Source organism: Miniopterus schreibersii, assembly GCF_964146895.1.
Source record: "Miniopterus schreibersii genome assembly, chromosome: 8".
NCBI classification, from domain to species: domain Eukaryota; kingdom Metazoa; phylum Chordata; class Mammalia; order Chiroptera; family Miniopteridae; genus Miniopterus; species Miniopterus schreibersii.
The window spans coordinates 22,637,664-22,660,528 of record NC_138109.1 but is presented as its reverse complement, the minus strand read 5'-3'; the positions used below and the strand labels follow the sequence as shown (position 1 = coordinate 22,660,528).

General features: G+C 39.7%; 1 protein-coding gene across 4 annotated transcripts in view; it reads right to left on the bottom strand.

Annotated features, from left to right (window-relative positions):
• MACF1 (microtubule actin crosslinking factor 1) overlaps positions 1-22,865 on the bottom strand; it is a 305,107-nt gene that overhangs the window by 78,014 nt on the left and 204,228 nt on the right. For all 4 annotated transcript variants that reach the window (XM_081144947.1, XM_081144949.1, XM_081144948.1 and 1 more), the window contains 13 exons: positions 22,530-22,706; positions 22,157-22,280; positions 21,145-21,353; positions 20,438-20,755; positions 18,710-18,876; positions 17,074-17,230; positions 15,252-15,369; positions 11,368-11,430; positions 10,485-10,726; positions 9,544-9,673; positions 8,648-8,847; positions 5,839-6,334; positions 3,718-5,189 (listed from right to left, as the gene is read on the bottom strand). In XM_081144947.1, coding sequence (XP_081001073.1) covers positions 3,718-5,189; positions 5,839-6,334; positions 8,648-8,847; positions 9,544-9,673; positions 10,485-10,726; positions 11,368-11,430; positions 15,252-15,369; positions 17,074-17,230; positions 18,710-18,876; positions 20,438-20,755; positions 21,145-21,353; positions 22,157-22,280; positions 22,530-22,706 — 3,873 coding nt within the window. The remainder of the gene's footprint in view (positions 1-3,717; positions 5,190-5,838; positions 6,335-8,647; positions 8,848-9,543; positions 9,674-10,484; positions 10,727-11,367; positions 11,431-15,251; positions 15,370-17,073; positions 17,231-18,709; positions 18,877-20,437; positions 20,756-21,144; positions 21,354-22,156; positions 22,281-22,529; positions 22,707-22,865) is intronic.

Below are 22,865 nucleotides of genomic sequence, written 5' to 3'. Positions count from 1 at the left end.
GCCCGGGGTTGCGGGCTCGATCCCCAGTCCGGGGTGTGCAGGATGCAGCTGATCAATGACTCTCTCATCATTGATGTTTCTATCTCTCTCTCTCCCTCTCCCTTCCTCTCTGAAATCAATAAAGATATATTTTAAAAAAAAAGACTCAGAATGATCTTAATTCTTGACAACAAAACCTACACAGGGAGAGTTTTAAAATGACGAAAGCCTCTTGTTATTTTCAGACTTAATACATTTCTTCTCCAAATTTCAAGTCTTTCTACTCTTCGCAGCAAGTTCACCTTGGGAGAATTCTTTGGCTTAAGTGTCAGTGAAATAAAGGTCCCTCTTTTTTTGTTAGTCTCCTGTTATGTACATACAATTTCTCTTCCTCAATCATCAGAGACTGTCTTGTTCAGGAAAATAGAATTTCCTGAAGAGATTAGCCAAAGTCTTTTCCTTCCAATTTTCTGAAAGCATGCTCAGTATTTTCATTTGAGAGTCCTGGAATGGTTTCTTCCTTTCTACTTCCAACAGAGAGCTGAACCCAGTAAAGTGCCTTGAGGTCTTTGCCAGTTTAGACTGGAAAAGGACTCTCTTCCATTCTCATCTGATACATCCTCATTGGCTGGCCAGATTCTATCAATTATTCAGAAGCAATTGAGGGAAAGTCTTTCCTAGGTATAATGACTTTCGGTTTTCATGTTCATTTAAGGAGAGAATAAATTTTCCCACAGGCTCACTGCCTCTCTATGTACTTATCAGCACTATCGCACAGTCCCTGGTAAGCCTGAGGTTTTCCACAGACCACTCACGTCTATCGTGCCCCCGCCCTCAGCGGAGTCAGCTAGGTCAAAGCAGCGCCTGCATCACAGATTCATACCCTCTTCTCTTCAGCAGAGGGCGATTCCATTATAAAAACAAAGCTGAAAACTTAAAGCTAATGTTGGTTTTAAAATATTTATCTTCATCTCTGTTTTTCCCATATTAAAAACAATTTGAATCTAGAAGCAGTCACACTTTCCAAATGTGGTGTGTTGCTGGTGTGAGGGAAGTTTATCTATTGCTGAAACTTAATGCAGGAACTCAACACTCAAATCATAAAAATGACTCAATCCTCAGAATGGGTCCAAGAAAACCTTCCCTTACTCAGCCTCTAGGGAATGGGATGGGGGGGATTAGAGGGGTGACCCAGAGCTTTTCCCCTTTCATTGTTTTCACTTCCCATGAGCTCAACGTGAACTAAGCCAGGAGTATGCTCTTCCCCTCAGGACCAAAGGCCTTTGCTGGGAGGAGACAAAAACTTCCCCTCAAGTCTTGGATTTTATAAGGTGGACCTTATAAGGTAGAACCAGGTTTCTGATTTCCATCCCCGACTTGGGGACAGACAGACAAAGGGCACAGAACTTTACCACTCTCCTTCTTTCTCTTCTTCCAGTCTTGCCCTGCCAACACCAGTTCCCTGCAGATAAACACTCTGCAGGTGACCAGCTGATCAGTCTCTGGTCCTAGCCTTCACATCCACAGTATTGGTGGTGGGAGGCTTATTCTTGGAAGTCAGTGGGACAAGACTGTTACAACAAGCAACTAAGTCACTACTGAAATCTGAGCACTACTGGGCAACATACAAATAAAATATGGCAGTGTTCAGTAATTTCTTAAATCTTCCAGCAACATCAAAATTCAGAATATCTCCAGAAACCAAGGATTAAATGAAAAGGAAATGATTACTTGTTCTCAAATCCAAACACTATGTGTGCCTACCTGTGGATTCTTTTTAAACTTCTAGCTCATATTTAACACAATTTTAACAGGCTTGTTTTCTTCATTTGCTAGCTCACTGAAGATGAGAAGGAAGGGGTAGATTGCTAAAGGCAAGTCCGTGACAGTAGTGAGAAGTAATAGTACTAAGAAAACCTGATATCATGGCAATAGGGAAAAACCCAAACTACATATATACACACCACCAGTCCAACTAGTATAAGAATGTAGAGGCCTTAAACAAAGCCTTCAACACAGAACTCAAACTGCATGGTAATTTAGGAACATTGACTATAAAACAGCCTCAAATGTCTCTAATATTCTTGAGGATATCAACACAGTATAGAGCAATATCATCTTTTTAGTAATGTTAACCTGCACTCATAAAAACTTATGCACAATATAGTGTTTAGAAAATTTGGGAAATAAAATTTAAAAGAATTACCATATAAGCCAGAATCTAGTTGATAAAACTATTTTGAAGCCTACAGGGATAAGCTTTAGTTTTCTAAGAAATCCATTTAGTTGGTTAGAGTTCTAAGCAACCCAGATCCAAGTAATCTGGATCAATGAGGCAGGCCTGCAGAAGAGCCTTTGCTTTGGAGGAGCGCACAGTGGAAGAAGAAGGGAAATCACACCCAGTGAAGCAGGGAATGCCACCCTGCCACTGGGACGGAGGGGTGGGGGTTTTTCCAAGAGGAAAACATCAGGGTTTATGGGTTTGAATTTTCTCTACCTACCCTTTCCTTCCTTGGGTGCTTCAAGAAACCCAAATATGATGACTTGTGTTGCTCCAAACTGCACTATTTCCAAACACGGTAAAGGGCCTTTAGCCAATGTCTCACTTCAGTGCTGAACATACCGTAAACTCCTCGAGGGGCCTTTCTAAAACAGCCACCTTGCTGAACTCAGCTCTTTCTACAAATTTGTGATCTTTCTCAGGACCATGTGGCTCTGACCTGGTGACAACACCACCTCTCCACCCATGTTTTTAAGAGGAAGAATCCTTACAGGAAGGGGCTCTGAGAGAAAAACTTAACTCTGAGGGCAGGAGTGTTAACTGTGTAAGTGGGAATAATGAACATTAGTGATGGAAATAAAGTGCTGGAAGCATGCTTTCTAAATCCACTCCATGAAGGGAGAAGAAAAGAGCAGCAGAGAGGCCTCAAGTAGCAGAGTGAGGCACTTACAATAAAGGCAACTCTCAGGGAAAAAGGATCCTGCAGTGAGAGCTAAGACCCAAACTTGGCCAACTTGCACTTTGAGTCAACTCCTTTCATCTTTCCCTGTTTTAAATTAGGCTCACAAAACCTCAGGATTAGTAATTCTGACTCAGGAAAAGAATTAAAGCATTTTTACAATTACGGCAGTGCTTCTCAAACTCCCCTATAGGCAGAGCACTTGTACTCTTGAGGAGCCTGGGGTGCAGTCTTAAGCTACTTGCTATAAGTGGAAAATTTCTTTGAAGTGTCATGTTTTATCTTAGTAATTCATGAGAATTTTGCATTTTATTCTATAATACAATAGTACAGCAATAATTTTCCCTTGAAAACTGTGAAAAAAAATCAACACTTTAGGAAGATAAGCCCACGTTTATCTTATGGCTTCTCATACCTCAATTTGAAAAACAGGAACCTGAAGAAACATTCATTGCTATTTTTAAATCTGTTCATTTGAAATCTCCAGAATTTCATAAGAGGAAATTCTTAGAGTAAGAGAAGATTTGGACATTTCTTTCTATAGCCTTAATTGGCTATAAACACTGAAATAAATTACAACCGAAATATGTTCAAACCTATTGCTCAGAAGTCGAGGAAACTGTTTAGTCTCTCAAAAGTACACTTTGATGGTGATGTTAGTGAGAACACTAAAACCAGGACTGATGTTAAAATGTATACTCAATCGGTTTCCAAGTTACGAGAAGAGAAATACATGTATTAAGACAGAAAAAGAATAAAAAACAAGGGCAAGACTTACTTTAAAGTCTGCTAATTGTTGGTTGATGACATCCACTTCGGTCCCCACCACCCACTGGAGGGCCTCTCCCTCCTCTGCGGCAGTGGTCATGTCGTTGAGTACTTTCAGCGTCCTATAGAAGTCTTCTACACGGCCCAATGTCAGCTCTAGCTGCTCCTGACGAGCTTTACTCCTCTCTGTCAGTTTGCCACACTGTTTGTTCAGGGCTTCTAGCTCCCTCTTAAGACCTAGCAAGTCCAGAGTCCCCTCTTCCTCCAACATTTGTCGGCACTCTGCTTCAGAGGCCTCTATGTCTAACTTGAGAGCTTGGATTTTGTTAAGAAACAGTCGCACATCCTCAATTTGGGACTGGAGGCTGTCGGTATCTCTGCCGATAGCACCCATGCCGTCTAGCTCATCGTCCAGGTCAGCCAACTGAGAAAACATCTCTCGGACTCGGCAGTGAAACTGGCCAATTCCTTCCAGCTTGTTTTCCATGGTCATGCAACCACTGTTCACTCTTTGTTTCACCTCTAGGAACCCTTGCTGGGTAGCCTCAGCTTGAAGTAGAAGTTGGGAAGCATCAGATCCATCTGGGGCATCTTCAACCAGGCCCCGAGTAAAGTTCCTCAGATAGTCTACCTGAGGCTCCAAGGCCTGCAGCACTTCCTGTTGGGCTCTTAGCTTCTCAAGGTTCTTGTTGCTACAGGCTTGAGAGCCTAGAGCATCAAAGATCTCAAGTTGGTGCCTGGCCCCTTCAACCTTCTTTTCAATATTCTTAAAGCTTTCCTGGAACTCCTTGAGTCTCTGAGTCATTTCTTCAAGTGACCCTGTTTTGGCCTGTAGCTCTTCTGTAAGGGAATCCATGTTCCGGTTGATCCCAGCCTTCTCATCCCGGATATCATCCTCATCAGTTTCTGAAGAATTGATCAGAATGTCAGCGGCATTGTTCAATATTTCCAGCAGGGAGCGGCGCTTTTCCACCTCACTCAGCATAGCCTTTGATCTCAGAAGACTGGACTCCAGCTGCACTGGATCCAGAGTGACCCGCAAATCAGACATCTTGGCCTTACAATCTTCTATCCATGGCACGAGGTCTTTCACATGCCACTGATATTTCTGAGCTTTCTGCATACAGTCCTTGAGCCTGGACTGTCTGTCTGCTGTTTTTTTACTAAGCTCTTCCCAATGGCTTTTGAGCTCAACCAACTGGTTTTGTAAAGTCTTTTTCTCTTCTCCAGGAGGTACAGAAAGAAGCAGAGATTCTCCTTCAGCCACAATCACCTCATAGGAACCACTGTGTTGGTTAAGGCTCTTCTGAAACTCTTCATTCTCCTGTAGCTGAGACTGGAGTCGCTCCAATTTTGCAGAAATTGGGCCGTTTTTTGCTTGCTGGCTTTGTTTGTCATCCAACCAGGTTCTAAGTTCATCAAACATTTGCTGGAACTGCTGGGTGCTGGCAAGAGCTGCCTGGAGTCTGTTCATGCGATCAGCTGAAATGAGAAAATCAAATTTAAATCAATCAAGTCTGAACATGGCATTTAAAATGTTTTCTGAGAGTATATGGTCTAATCTTAGGGGAAGGAAACTAATGTTAATTGAGGGCCTATCATAAAAGAGGCACATACTAGGCTCTTCCACATACTATATCTAACACTCACTTCAATCTTGTAAGGTAATCTGAGTAACAGAGTAAAGTTTTACTTCTAAGCTGGTAAAAAACCACAGATGTTACCAGAAAAAGAAGCAATGATTTAATGACAAAATTATTCTTGCAGAAGGCCATGATAAGAAGTCCAGAATACGTTCTAATTTTGTATATGTATGTGTGTATAGGTGCATGGTATAAAGAAAATAAGTGAGCATCAGTGAAAGTAGGTGTCTAACTCCACCTGTAAGTACATCTATGAGCATGAATCTCTAGGATTATGCTATGTACACTTCTCATATTGCTAGTGGCCAATCAACGTGTAATGACCATGACAGTTCTCACTGTAGCTGGACAAAGGGATAGGTTAACACTATTCTGAGTCCAAAGGCTACTTCAGGGTCATCCTAGAGTCTTAGGACTACCACTAATCCACTCCTTCTTTTGGCTTTGCCACTAATAATGGCAGCAGTGTGTTCCTCAACCCAACTCACCTGCAAGGTCTTCTAAACCTTGGAGAGGCAGGGCAACTGTCTCCAAACGCTTCTTCAGCTCATCCTTGAGATACTGCTCACCAATGAGCACTGAGAGTTCACTGCAGAGTGTCTGCGCCTCCTTAATCTCATAGTCTAATTGCTCCAGGTCAGATCGAATCTCACTGGTTTCCTCCAATTGCTGTTTCACAGCCTCAGGTTGGGTGCTGATGGCTGACTGGCCACTCAGTCGCTGTCCAACTGCCTTCACCTTCTCTGATAAGTCCTGGAGCAGTTTCTGGTACTGAGTGCTTTTGACAATAGCTTGGTCAATTTGGCTGGAACGGGAATTGAGTTTGTCAGTCAGTTCAATCCACTTCTGGTTGATGCTCTGGAGCTCTTTCTGTACTTGGCTGGTAGATGGGGAGACATCTCCAGGGCCTGTTAGGATGCCCTGAGCCGCCTCGTTCAGCTGCTCATGCTGTTGCCTGCGTGTTTCAAACTCCTTTAGCATAAACTGGAATAGAAATGACACAAGGATGTTTACAGAGAAAAGACAGATCTAAAATCAGTGTCAAAACAAAAACTGACTTTGGAGTGTGCCAAGTAGTGCCAACTTGTTCTGAAAATAAACCAGAAAACTCCAAGCACCAGGTTAATAGGAAAAACAGTATTATTTATAACAACTGCTTAATAAATACTTGTTTTAAAAGGATCATTGATTGTCTAATTTCTTTTCTTTCTTTGTCCTATTCTGTTTCAATATCAGTTACTAAGGTCAGCCTTAGCTGGGAAACCAGTTTGCTTTCTGGACTGGCACTCATCAGCTTTGCCAGGCAAAACCCAGGCCTCTGAGTTGGGAACCCTGGATCCCAGAGCCAGCTATATGACTGGCTGGGCTTGCCGTTTCAACTCCCAATACCGCTGTTTTTCTTAGTTTCTTGTACATTATAATACAGCACAATCAGATAATGAGCTTCTTTAAAGTAAGTAGCGTGCCTTTTCATTCTTTTCTACCCATGCTTCACTCATCAAAGAAGTTAGGATTACAGGGTCTGGAGTCAGACTGCCTAGGTTCATCCTGCCTCCATCACTCACTAGGTGCATAAACTTAGGGAACTTTTAAAAAGTTCTCCAAATCTCAGCTTTCTCTTCTGTAAAATGGAAGTGAAGTACTTAATTTGCTGTTGCAAGGATTAACAAAATTTATGGAAAGTACTCAGCACTTACACTGTATAAAAGTAAGTAAGACACAACCTCAGGGAATAACAGATGTGTAAACAATGTGCAAAAGTAGAATATAACAAAAGTAAAAATGATAAGACACTGATGTGAACATGGAACTGTGAAAGCAAGGAGTAAAGGCAATTAATTCTGTGTGGGATGAAAAGAGTAGAAGAGGGAAATCAGGCAAGGCTTCACAGATGACACAATAAAGAATATGCAGTTCTTGGAGTGAGCAGAGAGTAAGGCTGGTTCAGGGGATGCCCTATGATCAGCAAAGGCACAGGGCTGTGTGAATGTGGCATGTTCAGGAAAGAACATGTTATCTGGTGTGGGTAGAAACTTGGGTGTATGGGGGAAGAGCCAAAAATGAGGCTGGCAAGACAAACTGGGAGCAGACTGTGAAAAGCCTTATATACCACATTGAGCAGGTATTTGGACTTTGTTCAACAGGCAGCCAAGAGCCACCGAAGTATTTTAATATATTCAGATACATGATTCAAGGAGATAATTTGAAAACTGTACTGTAGAGGAGAGACTAGACAAAGAAGCCCTGTATGAGGCTGTTGCATGATATAGGCCTGAGATTAATAAATATCAACAGATTACCAATAGATATCTAAACATAAACTCTTTGGAATTCCCAATAATTTTTGAGTGTAACAGGGTTCTGAGACTTAAAAGTTTAAAAACCAGTAGATTAGAAAAATATTTGTAAGTGTAATAAATAGGACTTGATAATTGGATGCAGGGGCTAAAAGAAAGGGTTCCTTCAAAAACTACTTTTAGGTCTTAACTTAGGGAGCTAGGTGGATGGTGAGAAGAAATGAAACAAGTTTTGGGGGGAATGTAGAACAAAGAAAGATTCTAGGCAGAAATTCATTGGTAATGCCATAATTTGACCCACCTAAAGTTCTTTTTTTTGGTTAATCCTCACCAAAAGATATTTTTTCCATTTGTTTTTAGAGAGAGTGAAGGGAAGGAGGGAGGGAAGGAGAGAGGGGGAGAGAGAGAGGAAGACAGACATAGATGTGAGAGACACATTGATTGGTTGACTCCTGCATGCACCCTGACTGGGACAGGGATTGAACCTGCAACCCTTTAAGTGGGAATCGCACCCGAGACCCTGCAGTGTGCAGGCCAACGCTCTAACCATTGAACATCACCAAACAGGGCTACTCACCTAAAGTCCTATGATGCTTGGCAATTAAGTCAGTTTTTTTTGAGATTTGATAAGCAGAAAATCTTTAAGTAAAGCCAGGTGATGTAAGATATTGCATTAAGTAATGTGGATAACTACTGACTACCACTGGGGGTTATGAGTAAAATATGATTCTACAATTTAGTCAGAAGTTCCCATTCACACATTCACTCATCTTATGGCCTGTTAGTGATATTAATAATACAGTTATTGAATATTTACTATTTGACATGCACCGTGATAAAGACATTAGAAATATCTCACTTAAACTGAGGAAATGAGACTCTGAGAGGCTAAATGATTTGACCAGGGTCATATGAAATCTACTTGCTGAGAGCAGCACTCAAACCCAGGTTCCTATGACCCCACCTTCTTTGCTCTAAAGCATTCAGCAATGTGGCTCACCTGAACCTGTTGCTTTTGTGCATTCAGCATGTTGGGGTCAATAGACAGAGGCCCCAGCACTCCCATCATCAGTTCTTTCTCCATCAGCCAGGGCCGGAGCTGGGATTCTGTGGCCTGGAAGCAGGCCAGATGACTTGCAGACTCCTCCAGCTGCCTCTGCCGAGCCATCGTCACCTCCGTGGCCCTTTCCCATCGGGAATCTGTAGAGAGGAAATGGGAAAATGTATTCCTTTACTCTCGTCACCCATAGGCCTGGTCCCTAAATTATGTTCCTAATAAACTACAGGAAATGACCCCTGGAGCATTATTTAAATATTTTTAAAAGTTAAAAATAACTTACATTTAATTTTAACTAAAATAACAAACAGTTTTGTCTCTTGATTGTGTTGGTGGTTATAGGAAACTAGACATGTGATAAAATTGAACTACATACACACACATAAAATATCTTATATAGATATTATTTTATAGCCTATTTTTAAACTTTCTATATTATAAACATCTTTGATGACAATAAGTTTTTTTGTATCAATAAATATTCATTGACATAATTTATAGTTCAATATTGTAAACACAGGATAATGTATCTAATCCTTTCATTGACTATTTAGATTATTTCCCATTTTTCATTTTTATCATCAATACTCTCTTTAGTTCTTGATCACAATAGACTGTCACTTTGCCTTGCCCAAGAAAGCCAAACTTCTGCCACTTTGAGTGGAATCTCTAAAATTTTTCCCTAATCAAGCTCACTCTCTAACATGATCTGGGCCTCTTGTTTGCTTATGAAAATTAACTAAAAATTCCTGTTCTATACAGTGTGCTGAAATTCTGTATTTGCTTTGAAGACAAGCAATTTAGACAGGTGACTCTGTAACATCCCTGTGATAACTTACTGAGCTCTTCCTGCATTTTCTTCCAGTTTTCTGCTTCTTGTGAGTTCGGATATGTTATCAGTAATCCAGCCAGGGCTTCTTTTACTTTTTGGATTTTTGGAGAATTCTGTTCCAATTCAGCCAGGAAGGCCTAGGAGAAAGAACACCATGCATGCCATGAGATTTCTGGACAGGAAACAAAGATGTGAGTGTGGAGGAAATGACTGGAAAACAGGGTGGCAATTATAGGCTCTACTTCTGATTCTCTTCATGACTTGTTTAGTGATTTTAAGATACTTAATCTTTCTGCTTCAATTTTTACTTTAAAATGAAAATCTAAATGGTAGAATCTGAATTTCTTTTATGTACATTAGTAGAACCCAATAAGAAGGAATTATTAATCTGTATAATCTAAAAGTGTCAAGATACAATCATCATGATGATGACAATGTTTATGTAGTTGGAGATCACATGCTATGCTCAATTGGAATATAAAAAATTTTGGTAAAAATTTTTAATAGGAATTCCTATATGGTTTTATTTCTTCTGATATCTTTCTTAGTTCAACATGTCAATCTTAAGAATGAACCACAATCACAGCTATTTAGAGTCCTCCAAGAGTTGGAAAGGTACTTGGATGAGAATGGCTTGGTTTGCAGGATCGTATAGAAAATGAGATTCCATTTTCAATCAGCTCATGCTTCTGAGGGAGGTGATTCTCTATGCAAACACACCTGGTTTGGTTTCTGTATCTGACTTATAACAATTTCTAATTTCATAGGTAAGATAATTCTCTAAGAGAGTTTAGGCATATTGAGCATTTCAAAGTCAACCATGCTGCTCATCATGACCAGGGTGGTTGGCCATGTCTCATCTCAGGTCCGTGGCCTCAGGCAGGAACCCTAGTACAACAGTCTCTGGTCCCTTTGGTGTTTGGCATGCAGCTAATGTAAACACAGTACCTTGTTAGATTCAGCTTGGGCTCTCACTGTTTCTGTCTTGGTTGGAGATGAAGAGGCATCCATGCCTTTTAGGATTTCCTCTTTTGATTCCAGCCACTGCAGCACTGAGCTTGCCTCCCTCTGAACTTCCTGCATTCTGCTGAGGACAGCCTGAAGGTTTTCCTGGTGTTCCCGAAGTACTCCCCCAAGTTTCTCATATTTCAAGTTTACATCTGACATGTCACATTGAATCTCGGTCAGATCTAATATGATAGAAACAGAAATCAGATTGGGAATAGTTCTCTGAGCAATCCCATTTGTTCCTAACTACTAAATTACTCATCAGGATTAAGTTCCTCTCGTACTCCTTCTAGTGAATTAGAGATTATCTTTCTGCTAAATCACATAAAAGTTCCTGTTCACATATACAAATCAAAAGAGCTCTTATTAATCTGCTTTCTGATTTTGGCATTATGTGCTCAGATGTATAAATAAAATGCTAAATAAACATGGGAACAACGAGAGTAAGGATTTGGGGGCATTCTCTCTTTTCTCTAATCTACAGAGAAGTCACCTACCTGGGAGGTTGAGGGCTAGACTAAACTACCTATCCTGTGTAGTTTCTTTATAATTCAATGATTCACATATAGTAATCTTCAAGGTCTTTCCTTAGGTCTAATATAATGGTCCAGTTTATTTCCTTAGTACCTTTATTTCACTGGCTGCCAACCTGTTTAGCCTGTAGCTAGCAAACAAAGAGGCATCATTTGCTTCTCCCAGGTTTTAACCCTTACAACCATCCTGGCAGCAGTTCTTCCACATATATGGAAACATACACAAATGCAAACACATATACTGTCCTAAAACACCCAACATAGAGGCACTGTTGAAATGGCATTCTCACCTTTGCAGGTGTGGTATCCGTTTACACTGCCTACAGAGCTTCCTACAGAGGGCAGTATGGAACCTGAGCAGAAGGACAGAGAGACAAACAGGGCAAGACAAACGTGTTAGGAATACATAGAGGCACTGAATTTGTTCTTTGGCACTCACTTTAAGCTCAGGTTATCAGGAAGTTAACACAGCACAAGACAACATACTCATGGAAAAAGACAAATCATTTTAGCTGCCAGGCAACAAAGTATCACTGGAGGTGAGCCAGCTCTTTAGAAGTAATAGTTCCTAATTCATTCTGGAGGAAATCCAAATTCTCTTCTTAAATCTTCAACTTTAATTCTTTGGACCCTGCCCTAATTTTGTGAAGCAAGTACTGGTAAAATGATTAAGTTGTTAGAATAGTATTTGACATACTTTGGAATGAAGACTTATAATAAAGCCAAAAAGGTTCAACTTTCATACCAATGTCCTTCAACATAATAAAAATGAATAATAGTACAATCAAGGACATAAAAAACAGCATTCTTTTAATAAAGACGTTAAAATGAGCCTTTCTTATATTGTTTCAAAAGGAAGATTCCCTACCTTTCATGACTTTCTGCTCCCCTTCCTCCACCAGAAAACAGAAATTCTAGGTGCCAATAAGTTTGGCTCATAAGCATTCCCATGCACTCTGCTTTGGGCCTTTGGTTCTGTTTCTAATTACCACAATTTCACCTATATTCTCCTCAAGTTTACAATCCTTGTATTTCAGAGGAGTTTCCCAAGTTAAGTAAAAATCAGATCATGTAATTATAAAGATTATACAGAAATCTGAGAATATTCATGAAATAATGTTACAGCAAAAGGACAGAATAAAACTCTCCTATGCACTGATTTCACTGTGGAAAAAGTCATGTGCAAGGTTATAGTAAAAATAGTGATTATAAAACTTTTAAATGTTAATATTAATGTATTTTCAATTAAAATGGATCAAACACAAAGATCATATTCCATTGCAGTGTGGTGATAGCCAAAAAGAAACTGGACTCATAGTTAGGAGAAGGTTCTAGCCATACTGTCACTATCTCGGTATGCGAGCTTTAATCCATGGAGAGACCTCAGATTCTTTCCTGACATATGAAGATAATACTACTTATCCTGTCAACCATGGAGTTCCTAGACAGAGGTAGTGAGGTAATGTACATGAAAGCTCTTTATGAAACAAAAAGAACTACACAAATGTAAGAAACTAGAATATTCATGATTTTTCAGAGTTGGAAAAGAACTTTGAGAGTACTCAGGCTAGTGATTTTCAAAGCACCTAAGGAGGCACTCTTTAGGGACTCTAAATGTTCAGTTTGAACTTAATATTCAGAATATATTTCTAACTACTTAGAAATGTCAATAAAATATGCATATTCGGTTATGTTCAACCACATCTTAACCCACTAGATACAACCAATTTACAGGCGTCCCTCGGTATCTATCTACAAGGTATTGGTTCTAGGATCCCCACGGACCCCAAAACCCAAGGATGCTCAAGTTCCTTATATAAAATGGCAGAGTATATGCATATAACCTACATTCTCCTGTGTACTTAAAATCACCTCTAGGTTACTTATAACACCTAATACAATGTAAATGCTGTGCAAATAGTTGTTATACTGTACTGTTTAGGGAATAATGGCAAGAAAAGAAAGTCTGTCCATATTCAGTACAATGCAACCATCCTTGGTCTAACTGCATAGCACATGTCACCAACAATCTAGTATTTTTTTTTAAGAAAATTTTTCTTTAGATTTTTTTTATTGATTTTTAGAGAGAAAGGAAGGGAGAGGAAGAAACATCGATGTGAGACTGAAACATCAATCTGCTGCCTCCTGCACATCCCCTATTAGGGATGGAGCCAGCAACGAACAGCATGTGCCTTGACCAGGAATTGAACCGACAACTTTTCAGTGCAGAGGATGACCCCCAACCAACTGAGCCACACCAGCCAGGGCAACAGCATAATATTTTTAAAAAATATTTTCAATTTGCAGTTGGTTCAATCGCAGATAAGGACCTCATGCATACTAAGGGCCAATTGTATGCTGCTTTTTGTGAGGAGAATAAAGAAGCTCCTGCATCTCTATGCACACACTTAAGGTTCTTCATGAGTGTCGCTGATTGGAAGGCTGTAGCTCTTCACTAGCACTTTACAGTATTCAAACCTACAAATTTCCACTCACGTCCAAAGAAAAACATCTACAGCACATGCGTACTACATTAAATAAAATGTCAAAAAAGGTGGAGGTAAGTCTTCTCAGAACAGACACACATTAGGGTACAACTGTGTAATAAAAGCATTCTTAATACTGCAGGTCATGGTTATGTCAGGTTAGAGACCGCTTCTGTCCTCATTACCAGTTTTAAGTGTTTTCTATGTTTAAGAGAAAAATGAGAGTGCTCACTGATTATTTTTAGCAATTTAACTTTGAAAAAGAATGTCTTACTACTTCACTTTCAAGCTTCCAGATCAGTTTAATTGAAGAGTACTCTGAGATTAAAAAGTGAACTTTTAAAAACACTTGTCATCATTTACAACTGCTTATCTATATGAACCATATTTTCTGGATACAATGCAACTGAAAAAAATTTAAAAATAAATCAGATGATAAAGCTGTCATCCAATAATCTATTTTCAAGTTTTTATATTCACAAAGATAGTCCCAATATTCTCATTAATGGATTTCATAACAGATGAATACCGTAAGTTACTTATAAGGGAAACTTATGGCAACAAAATATTGTTTTTGTTTTATATAGTAGAGTTCTATATGATATTTAAATTAAAGAAAAAAAGATTCTAGTGCTTGAAAAAGTTTGAAAAACCAGTGATCTAGTCCAGGAGTTAGAAAACTATAGCCTACCAGCCAAATCTGACCTTCTGCCTGTTTCTGCACATAGAGCTTTACAGAAACACAGCCACACCCATACACCTATATATTGTCTATGCTTGCTTTAGTGCTACAATGGCAGAGACATGTAGATGTGACAGAGATCATATGGCCCACAAGCCTAAAATATATTCTATCTGGCTCTTTATAGATATTCCTGATATAGTCACACACCAAGTCACTAAATTTAGAGGTTTATGTGTTAGAATATTAAAAAAAAATCACCAATTCCCTGAAATGTTGTCAATATTTTTAATAATTCAATATTGAACCCAATTTAATTTGAACTTCTAGTTAGTCCTAAGACATCTTTAAACTTTAGGATACAACAGAAAAGTAGTCATTCTCAGGAGGAAAAAAAAAGTAAAATTTCCCATACTATTTAAGTGACTGTAAAGGTACAGTAACACAGTCTGGTAATAAAACCTTTGAGATACCAATCAACAACCACTAAGTCACTGAGCTCAAAACAGATTTGTTTAAAAGACTGAATTTGCAGCCAGAGATTATTCATGTATCGGGGTACAATCTGTATATCCACTTCCAAGAAATGTGCCAGTGCCTAGTGTACCAATACTGACTCCTAAATATCTAGCCTCTCCCAAGAAAGCTTATGCTTATACCATCCAGAGCTAACCCCAATTTAAAGATGTGCATAGTCATCCCATTCCCACGTATAAAAGAGAAAATCTTCAAGTGAGAAAATCCCATTTTAATCCTTCTGTCTGAAAGTTCTAAGTGGGCTGACTAGTCTCTTTACTTTTTCCCCTCATGGGAAGAATTTTTGCAAAATGGAGCAATGTTATATAGCAAATGGAAAATAGATCAGATTGAGGGGGAAAGACTACTTCATGGACTCTCCACCTTTGTTCTCACATCCAACCTTGTTTCTAAATTTTATTAAAGAAGAGATTATTACCAAAGGCCAAAGCAAAGTGAATAAACTACATTTTTAAGAGCTTGAACTCACCTGTTTTGGTTTGGGAATCAGGTGCTGTGATCTCCATGATGAGATTTTCTAAAGAAGTGCCTTTGCAATTGATTTCTTCTACCAAAGTTCCCTTACTTGCCCAGTCATCTAGGAGACCCTGTTTAAAGAACAAACAGCTAAAGGTAACGTCCGGGAACTTTCTCCTCATAAGTAGGGACATCTGTTCTACATATACTCCCTAAAGTTTTCATAAGAATTAAGACACCATCCTCACATATTCAGCTATTTCAAGATCTTAGTTTAGCCAGCCAAGGTGTGAAAGAATGATATCCTGGAATATTAAGGAACTTCTCATTCATTCATTCATTCATTCATTCACTCACTCACTCACTCATCAAATATTTATTGAGCATTTACTATAGGCCAGGCAGCATGCTAAACACTGCAGATACACAGTGAGATAATGACACAGTTCTTAAAACCAAGAGCTCAGATTATCAATTGCATTATAATGTGATAAATTCTATTACAGAAATATGGACAGTCAATAAACTCTGAGAGCACAAGAGGAGATTCACTAAACTCTGGCAAGAGGAAGGAAAGCTTTGAGTTAAGAGTTTGACAGGTAGACACAGGGAAGAGCATGCATGTAAAGAATAAAAAGGAAATGGTCATTGGAGAGTATAATGCGGAGCTAGATATTGTCTCTAGATGTGGACTGACTGCCACAGCAATAAGATTTAACTCCTTTCAAAACTGGGACACCATCCTAGCCTTAAATCCCTTCCTCCACACTAAAGTTCCCTGCAATCTACTTAGTTTGCTTTTGATTTGAAGCTGTAGGGCAGCAGCAGAGAAAGACACAGAGCCATGGACATGGAGCAAGCTCATGCTGCCTAACTTCAGACTAAACCTTATCAAGTCACAGCTTGTCTTAACTTTAATAATCACTCTCAACTCCAAATGGTCACAAACTATGTACTGACAGAATATTTTAAAATTCTGAGGGAAATACAGTGACATCTGTTGGACACCATGTGAACAACTACTATTAAGTTGTTTGGATCTGACCATTTAGCAAGTGAGGTTTTTTATTTTTGTTTTTGACCTTGTGTTGCCACAAAAAATTTCTTGAAACATTAAGGGTATTGTGAACCAAGAAACTGGGAACCTATGCCCTACAGAATTCCCTACAGCAAATGCTCCTGGGACAAACTCTGTGAAAGCAATCAAACTCTTTCCTTTTATCTGTTCAAGATAAATCCTGCTTTACTAAGACAATGAAAAATGCATGAGAGTTAGTTGGAGGCTGGTTTCAATAAAAAGAAGAATGTGTCAGAGGTACAAGCAGAGGCTAATCAAAAACAGTACAGAGGGATTCTGCAGGGGATGGGAAATAAGGTGTCCTAGTCTTGAAGCTACCTTCCAACCATCTGATTACAACTTTTCCTTTATTAGTTGTAAGACTAGATCTTATCTCCTTGATTTTCTGATCACGTATCTTGTCACTTGCTCCATATAAATGTCTAATTCTCAAACGTACAATGAGAATTTAAGCTTCTTAAGGACTGGACTTTTACAAATGTCTTTTTTATGACCCATCATAGCATGAGAGGTATCCAAGAAACAGCTGAAACTTCATAGGTATTATTCCAAGGTTTTTTTATTTTGGTTTTTAAATAGGAGATTTTTGGTGTTTAGTGCTTGAGTAGGGGGTAGGGGCAGGTGGGAATTTCTGTTCTGATGCAGATGGATAACTTGGATTTCTCACACCACTTTCCCACTACAGCTGGAAATGAGTCCATACGTACTTCTAAACTGCTATCTAACCTGATTCCTGGAGATCTTTTTGTTCACCTACCTTCAGGTGTTCAATCTGCTTTTCCAGCTCTTTAGTACTCGTGAAAGTCTCTGTAGGTGGAATATTCCCTTCAGTTTCCTTCAGCCATTTCTGGAAGGTCCTAACCAGCTTCCTGAATTCATCCAATTGTTCCTGGCAAGACGACGCATCTTCCTCTCTGTCAATGAAGAGGTTTTGTTACTTGCCAGCCTAAGCTGTGTAAAGAAGTCAACTTGAACTAAAACTAAGTTCATTCTGGGACTCTGGGCATCAGTTTCCTAACATGCCCTTTTCTTCCCATCAACTTTTTCACAACAGCTTTGGCTAAACAACCACATGTAATGTAGGAGAGCATCAAACTAAGGAATCTGTTGCCCTTGTTTGGACATTTCTGGGGAAAGGAGTCTTCAATCTTACTCTAAGCTAAAGTGAAAGTGAGAAAAACTACAGGGAGCCTGCTATTTAGGTTCTATGATACAATGGAAAGAATGCAGGCTTTAGATCTTAAGTCCAGCTCTGCTCCTTTTTAGGTATTTAACACTTTCAAGGCCTAATTTAAATGTTAATTTCTTTAGCAAAGAAGATGCTAAAACAGAGGCTCTGAGAAGTATAACCACGAATAAAATAAATCAAGGAGAAAGGAGAAATCCATCTGAAATTCAGTTTGGAAATGGCCAGCCACATCTATCAGACTTTAAGCCAGAGCTAAAAGGCCTCACCATAGGGGAAGAAAATCGAAGCCTGCTTGGCCTTTGATCCCCTCCCCTTCCCTAAATTACCTGTATAGGTTTGAAAATTACTTTTCTCTAGTTGCTAAGGAAAATTAGTTAAATTTTCTAGATTCATCTGCTAAATCAAAATTATAAATCTTAATGAGCTCTTAAATCCAAGTGAGGCTTTCTAGTGGAGGAATCATGGCTTTTCAACAGTGATCTAATAATCTGAAATCAGTTACCTCTGTCATATATTCCTACGTTTGCCTTTAAAAAAAAAAAAAAGGACCCAGACACTCTTCCAAAACAGCAACTTAAATGTTGTTAAGGCCTGGCCAGATGGCCCAGATGTTTGGAACATCATCCCGTGCACAAAAAGGTTGCAGGTTTGATTCCCGGGCACATAACTAGGCTGAGGGTTCAATCCCTGGTAGGGGCACGTACAGGAGCTAACTGATCAATGTTTCTCTCTCACATCAATGTTTCTTTCTCTCTCTTCCTCTCTCTAAAATCAATAAACATATCCTTGGGTGAGGATTAAAATAATTTAAAAAAATAAATGTTGTCAAAACAAGGTGGGTACCAATATAAGCCTTAATTATGTCTGGAAAGTCTCCAATTTTTCTCTTTATTTCAAATCCTGTCAATCCTACTTGCGGACCAAATTTGTTCTGCTTGGTCCAGGTGATCTGGGCTTTTGATGGTACAGAGAGGGAACTGAACCCCACTACTAAGAAGGAATTCATTATTTAGTAACAGAAAAACCACTAAGCATCAAGAAGAATGGGTAGCTTTGGTTCAAAGAAGCACTTGCCAAATCTCCAATGACTGTAACAGAGTTCTTGATGTTACCTTTTCTAGTGACAAATGGTGAAATAATCATTTCACTCAACAGCAAGAAAAAATTAGCTCCCCTACATTGACCAACATATACAAGAGCTCACCTTTCTTTAACTATCTTCTGTAGCTCCGTGAAGTCCTTTTTGAGGTTCTGTATCCTGTCCTGGTGCTGAGATAGGTCTAGTGCAAAGCCACAGGAGCTCAGTTCAGTGACCAGATGTTCAAGAGTATCAAGGTTCTCCTTTTGGTCTTCCATTTCCAAATTGAGCTCCTGTCAAGCAAATGAAATGTATTAAATCTGCTGATCCGTATAAACACACATTAAAAGATGAACGGTATCTAGGCAGCATAATAGAATGAAAATAATGGAGGTTTTTGCGCTGGTCGGTGTGGCTCAGTAAAGTGTTGGCCCTTGGACTGAGGGGTCGAGGGTCCACTTCCCAGTTAAGGGCAGGTACCTGGGTTGCAGGTTTGAAAAAATATCCTCAGGTGAGAATTAACCAAAAAAAAAATTTTAAAAAATGGATGTTTTTGGAGTCAAAAAGACCTGAAATTCAATCATGGCTTTGCCACTTACTAGCTTGTGCTCTTAATCTATTAAACTTCTCTAAGCTTCTACAGACTATCTCTTCTGTAAAACAGGCAAACGCTCTCCTCAATATTATTTAACACTGTATTGAAGATATTAGGTAAGAGAAAACAACTGGTGGTTTAAAAATTGAAAAAGAGGTAAAACTGCATTTTCACATTACATGAAAGTGTAGTTGCAAAACCCAAGGGAATCAACAATACAGCTAAATTAAACAATGAAGTAATTCAATCAGGTACCAGGATATAAAACCAACATATCAAAATCAAGCATGAGAACTTCATTTACAATAGCACCACAAAAGGTACAATTTTAGGAATCAACTAACAGGAAACATGTAAAAACTTTATGAATAAAACTTAAAAACACTCTGAAAGACACAAAAGCAGACCTAAACAAATGTAAAGGCAACCATAAAAATGTGTGTGTATGTATATATGTATGTATGTATAGGTAAATTTAATGTGACCCAAATAAAAATGCCAAATTTTTTCTCTAGAACTAATAAAGTTGATTCTAAAGTTCATATGGAAAAATAAATATGCAATTATAGCTATTAAAAATCCCCCCCAAAAAAGAATGAGGAAGACTAGCCCTACCAGATATTAAAACATATCATAAACCCTCTATAATTAACACAGTGTTCTAAGGTATATGAACAGACAGACCAGTGAAACAGAAAGGTGCAGTCATTCCCGAGTTCAAGTTGGCTACTCCTTGGTCAAATTAAGTGTATGCATATACTCTGAGCCAGCAATTCCACTCCTGGATATATGCATATATCTTCGGTAGGTATTACTCCCCACCAAATATTCCTAGCTCTCTGCCTTCTAGTTACATGGTAGGTTACATATCACCACAGTCAGGTGTGCTCAAGTAAAACTTGCTTTGACTAGAAAAATGTAAACGTATATCATAGTCCCTCTTCCCACTGAAGTAATAATCATGAAAATTTATGTCAGGATGAAGTTTCCATCCACTTGGATTCCTGGGCGACCATGATGAGCTAAGTATCCTGCTGATTTGGGTTGAACATGTAGTATGAGTGAAAAAGAAACCTAGGCTATGTTTTTAAAAAATGGACAAGCAATATCTGTTTGCAGGATGGTTGTGATAATTCTTTAAGATCATGCAGGTAAAGTTTCTGGTACACTGACTGGCACCTTACGTGCTCAGCAAATGTTGGTTCCCCTCCATCCCCTTCTTTGCCCTTTAGTCATCAATTTGGCAAGTATATCCTCACCTGGATCTGCTGGAAGAAATGTGCAATGTCTTGATCTGGCTGATTTCCAGAGGCCAGGATCCGACTTTTGTTTTCCATGAATTGCTGTAGCTTATCTGAGAGATGTTCAAACATCTCTGCCTGGGGCAGGAGCTTCTTCAGGGAGCTCTCCTTCTCTTGATGCTGTAGACAGAGCTGTTGGAAGCGCTGGCTCACCTCTGCCAGTTTGCCCTGCAGCACTGCTGCTGTGGTGCTGTCTGCTGTCTCCATGAATCGGGTCACCATCTCACGGGTGGCCTCCAAGCTGCTCTTTTGCCGAGCAATGTCCTGCTTCAATTTCTGTCATCAAGAATATGTCTGTCAGCTCCTGGCCCACTTATTCTAGGATATCTGAGCCACAATCTAATAAACTTCTAATAACTACATGCTTACCTCCTCATGGAGGGTTGGAGGATTGCAACTGAGCCTTCAGAATACCATATGTTTCATCCCCCTAGTTCTCTAACCCATTCCACCAAATGACTTTGCTACCGGCACTGTTCTTGAAGTTTAACAATGATTTGGAAATTGGGTAGCAGTATCTTCATGTGGATTAGTCACCAGGTCTAAGTCTCATCATCAGAAGATTCATAAAAATGAATTCTTCTCCTGATACTTTTTCAAAGTGATTCAATTATGGAACATAGCAAATACACCCTCTATGCAAACTCTTGGGGTAGAGGTCTTACCATGTTAGTGGACAGGGCTTCTTGGATGACTCCTGATGACAAGGATGTTACCTGCTCCTCTTCCAGGTTTTTTTCAACTTCCCTGATGGACTGTAACAGGCTGTCCAGGCTTTCTTGCACACTCTGAGATTGGGCAATTGCCTTTTGCAGCAGAGCAGAGCGCTCAGACAGGCTACAGGAGAGGCTTTGGAAATGGCTAAGTATGGAATCTGGAAAATCAAGGCCATGAAAAGAGAGAGTAGAGACTATCTTTGTGTTGTGCTTTTAAAAAGAATGTATTTAAATTGCACAGTAATTATAACAACAACAGACATCAAGACAAATAGAAGGAATAAGCTTAAAGGGCATTAGTATTTGAGCTAAATTCCACAGCATTATTTATTTAGCACCTACTAAGTGCTAGAAGTTGTGCTAGATACTAAGGACTATAGATAATTGTGTTAAGTCCTTCCTTTCTACAAACCTAAGACTCTAAAAGAGCATAGGCAGAGGAACGCACATCACAACTAACCGTGAAAATAAAATCTCAAGTGCTGTATTGGCATTAAGAATACGAGAGGAGCCTGAAAGAAGAATGGTTATTTCTTATCTTTTATTTCTTTTTGGAGGTGGTGGTGGTGGTCAGGACTTTACAAAGGAAGCAACCTCTGGGCTGTATCTTGAAGCATGAACATGAGCATGAGCAAGATTTCATCAAGCAGGGTAAGCACTCAATGTTATCAGCTAAGCAACAGGAAAAACTTCAGGGGTAAAGCAGTGAAGAAATGACTAGTTTACTTGGGAAAGGAAAGAAGTAGGGTGTAGCTAGAAGGCAGAATGCCTAGGGGAAAGGGGTTGAAGCCAGATTGCAAAGGTCCTTCAATGATACAAGAATAAAATTCATGAAAGGGTGAGCTATTCATGTTTATATCAGCACCCAGCGAGCATCAGATACCTGAACAACACAATGGGATCTATTACAGAAGCACATACTAGGAATGGAGACAGCACTATTCCTATTACCATTTCATACCTGTAGTTTCTTGAACACGCCTGCGGTCTGGGGCTGGCTCCCCTTCAATCTCCATGAGGTCACAAGCTACTTTCTGGAGCTTTTCTACAGGTACTTGGTGCTCAGCCAATTCCTCCTGCAACTGCTGCTTGTCCATGAAAAAAGGACAAAAGAACATCTGAGTGATCAAAGAAGTTCTAGGAATCTAGAGCTACTAAGCTGCTTTATAGAATCATTCTCAGCTTATCCACAGCCACAAGTATTAGAATTAATTGTTCAGGAACGAGACCTTGTCCAAGGCATTCCAACCACTGCCTGCAACCTAAATGCCAGCATTTGCTTTACTTTTGGGTACTGTAAGCCATGCAGTGCAGCAGCCTGTGTCCTGGCTTACCTTTGTTGTTGCAAGCTGCTGTTGCAGGACCCCGGGGTCAGAGGCAACAGTATCTGAGAGGAGCTTCTCCACCTTGGCCTCACAAGCCTGCATCCAGGCCTGCAGGCTGTCAGTGCCGCTCTGGAACTGCTGATAATGGCCTAGCAGCCTGTTCAGGTGAGAGCCCAATCGTGTACACTGCGCCAGAGAAAAGAGGGGAGGCAAGCTTAAGCAAGGCCAGGCCAAACGCAGGCCTGGCTTTGTTACAGGGAACTCACTGTAACTAGTTAGGGGTAGTGCCGGGGCCTCCACGGACGGATTAGTAACAACTACCTTCTACGAGCGGGTACCTCATTG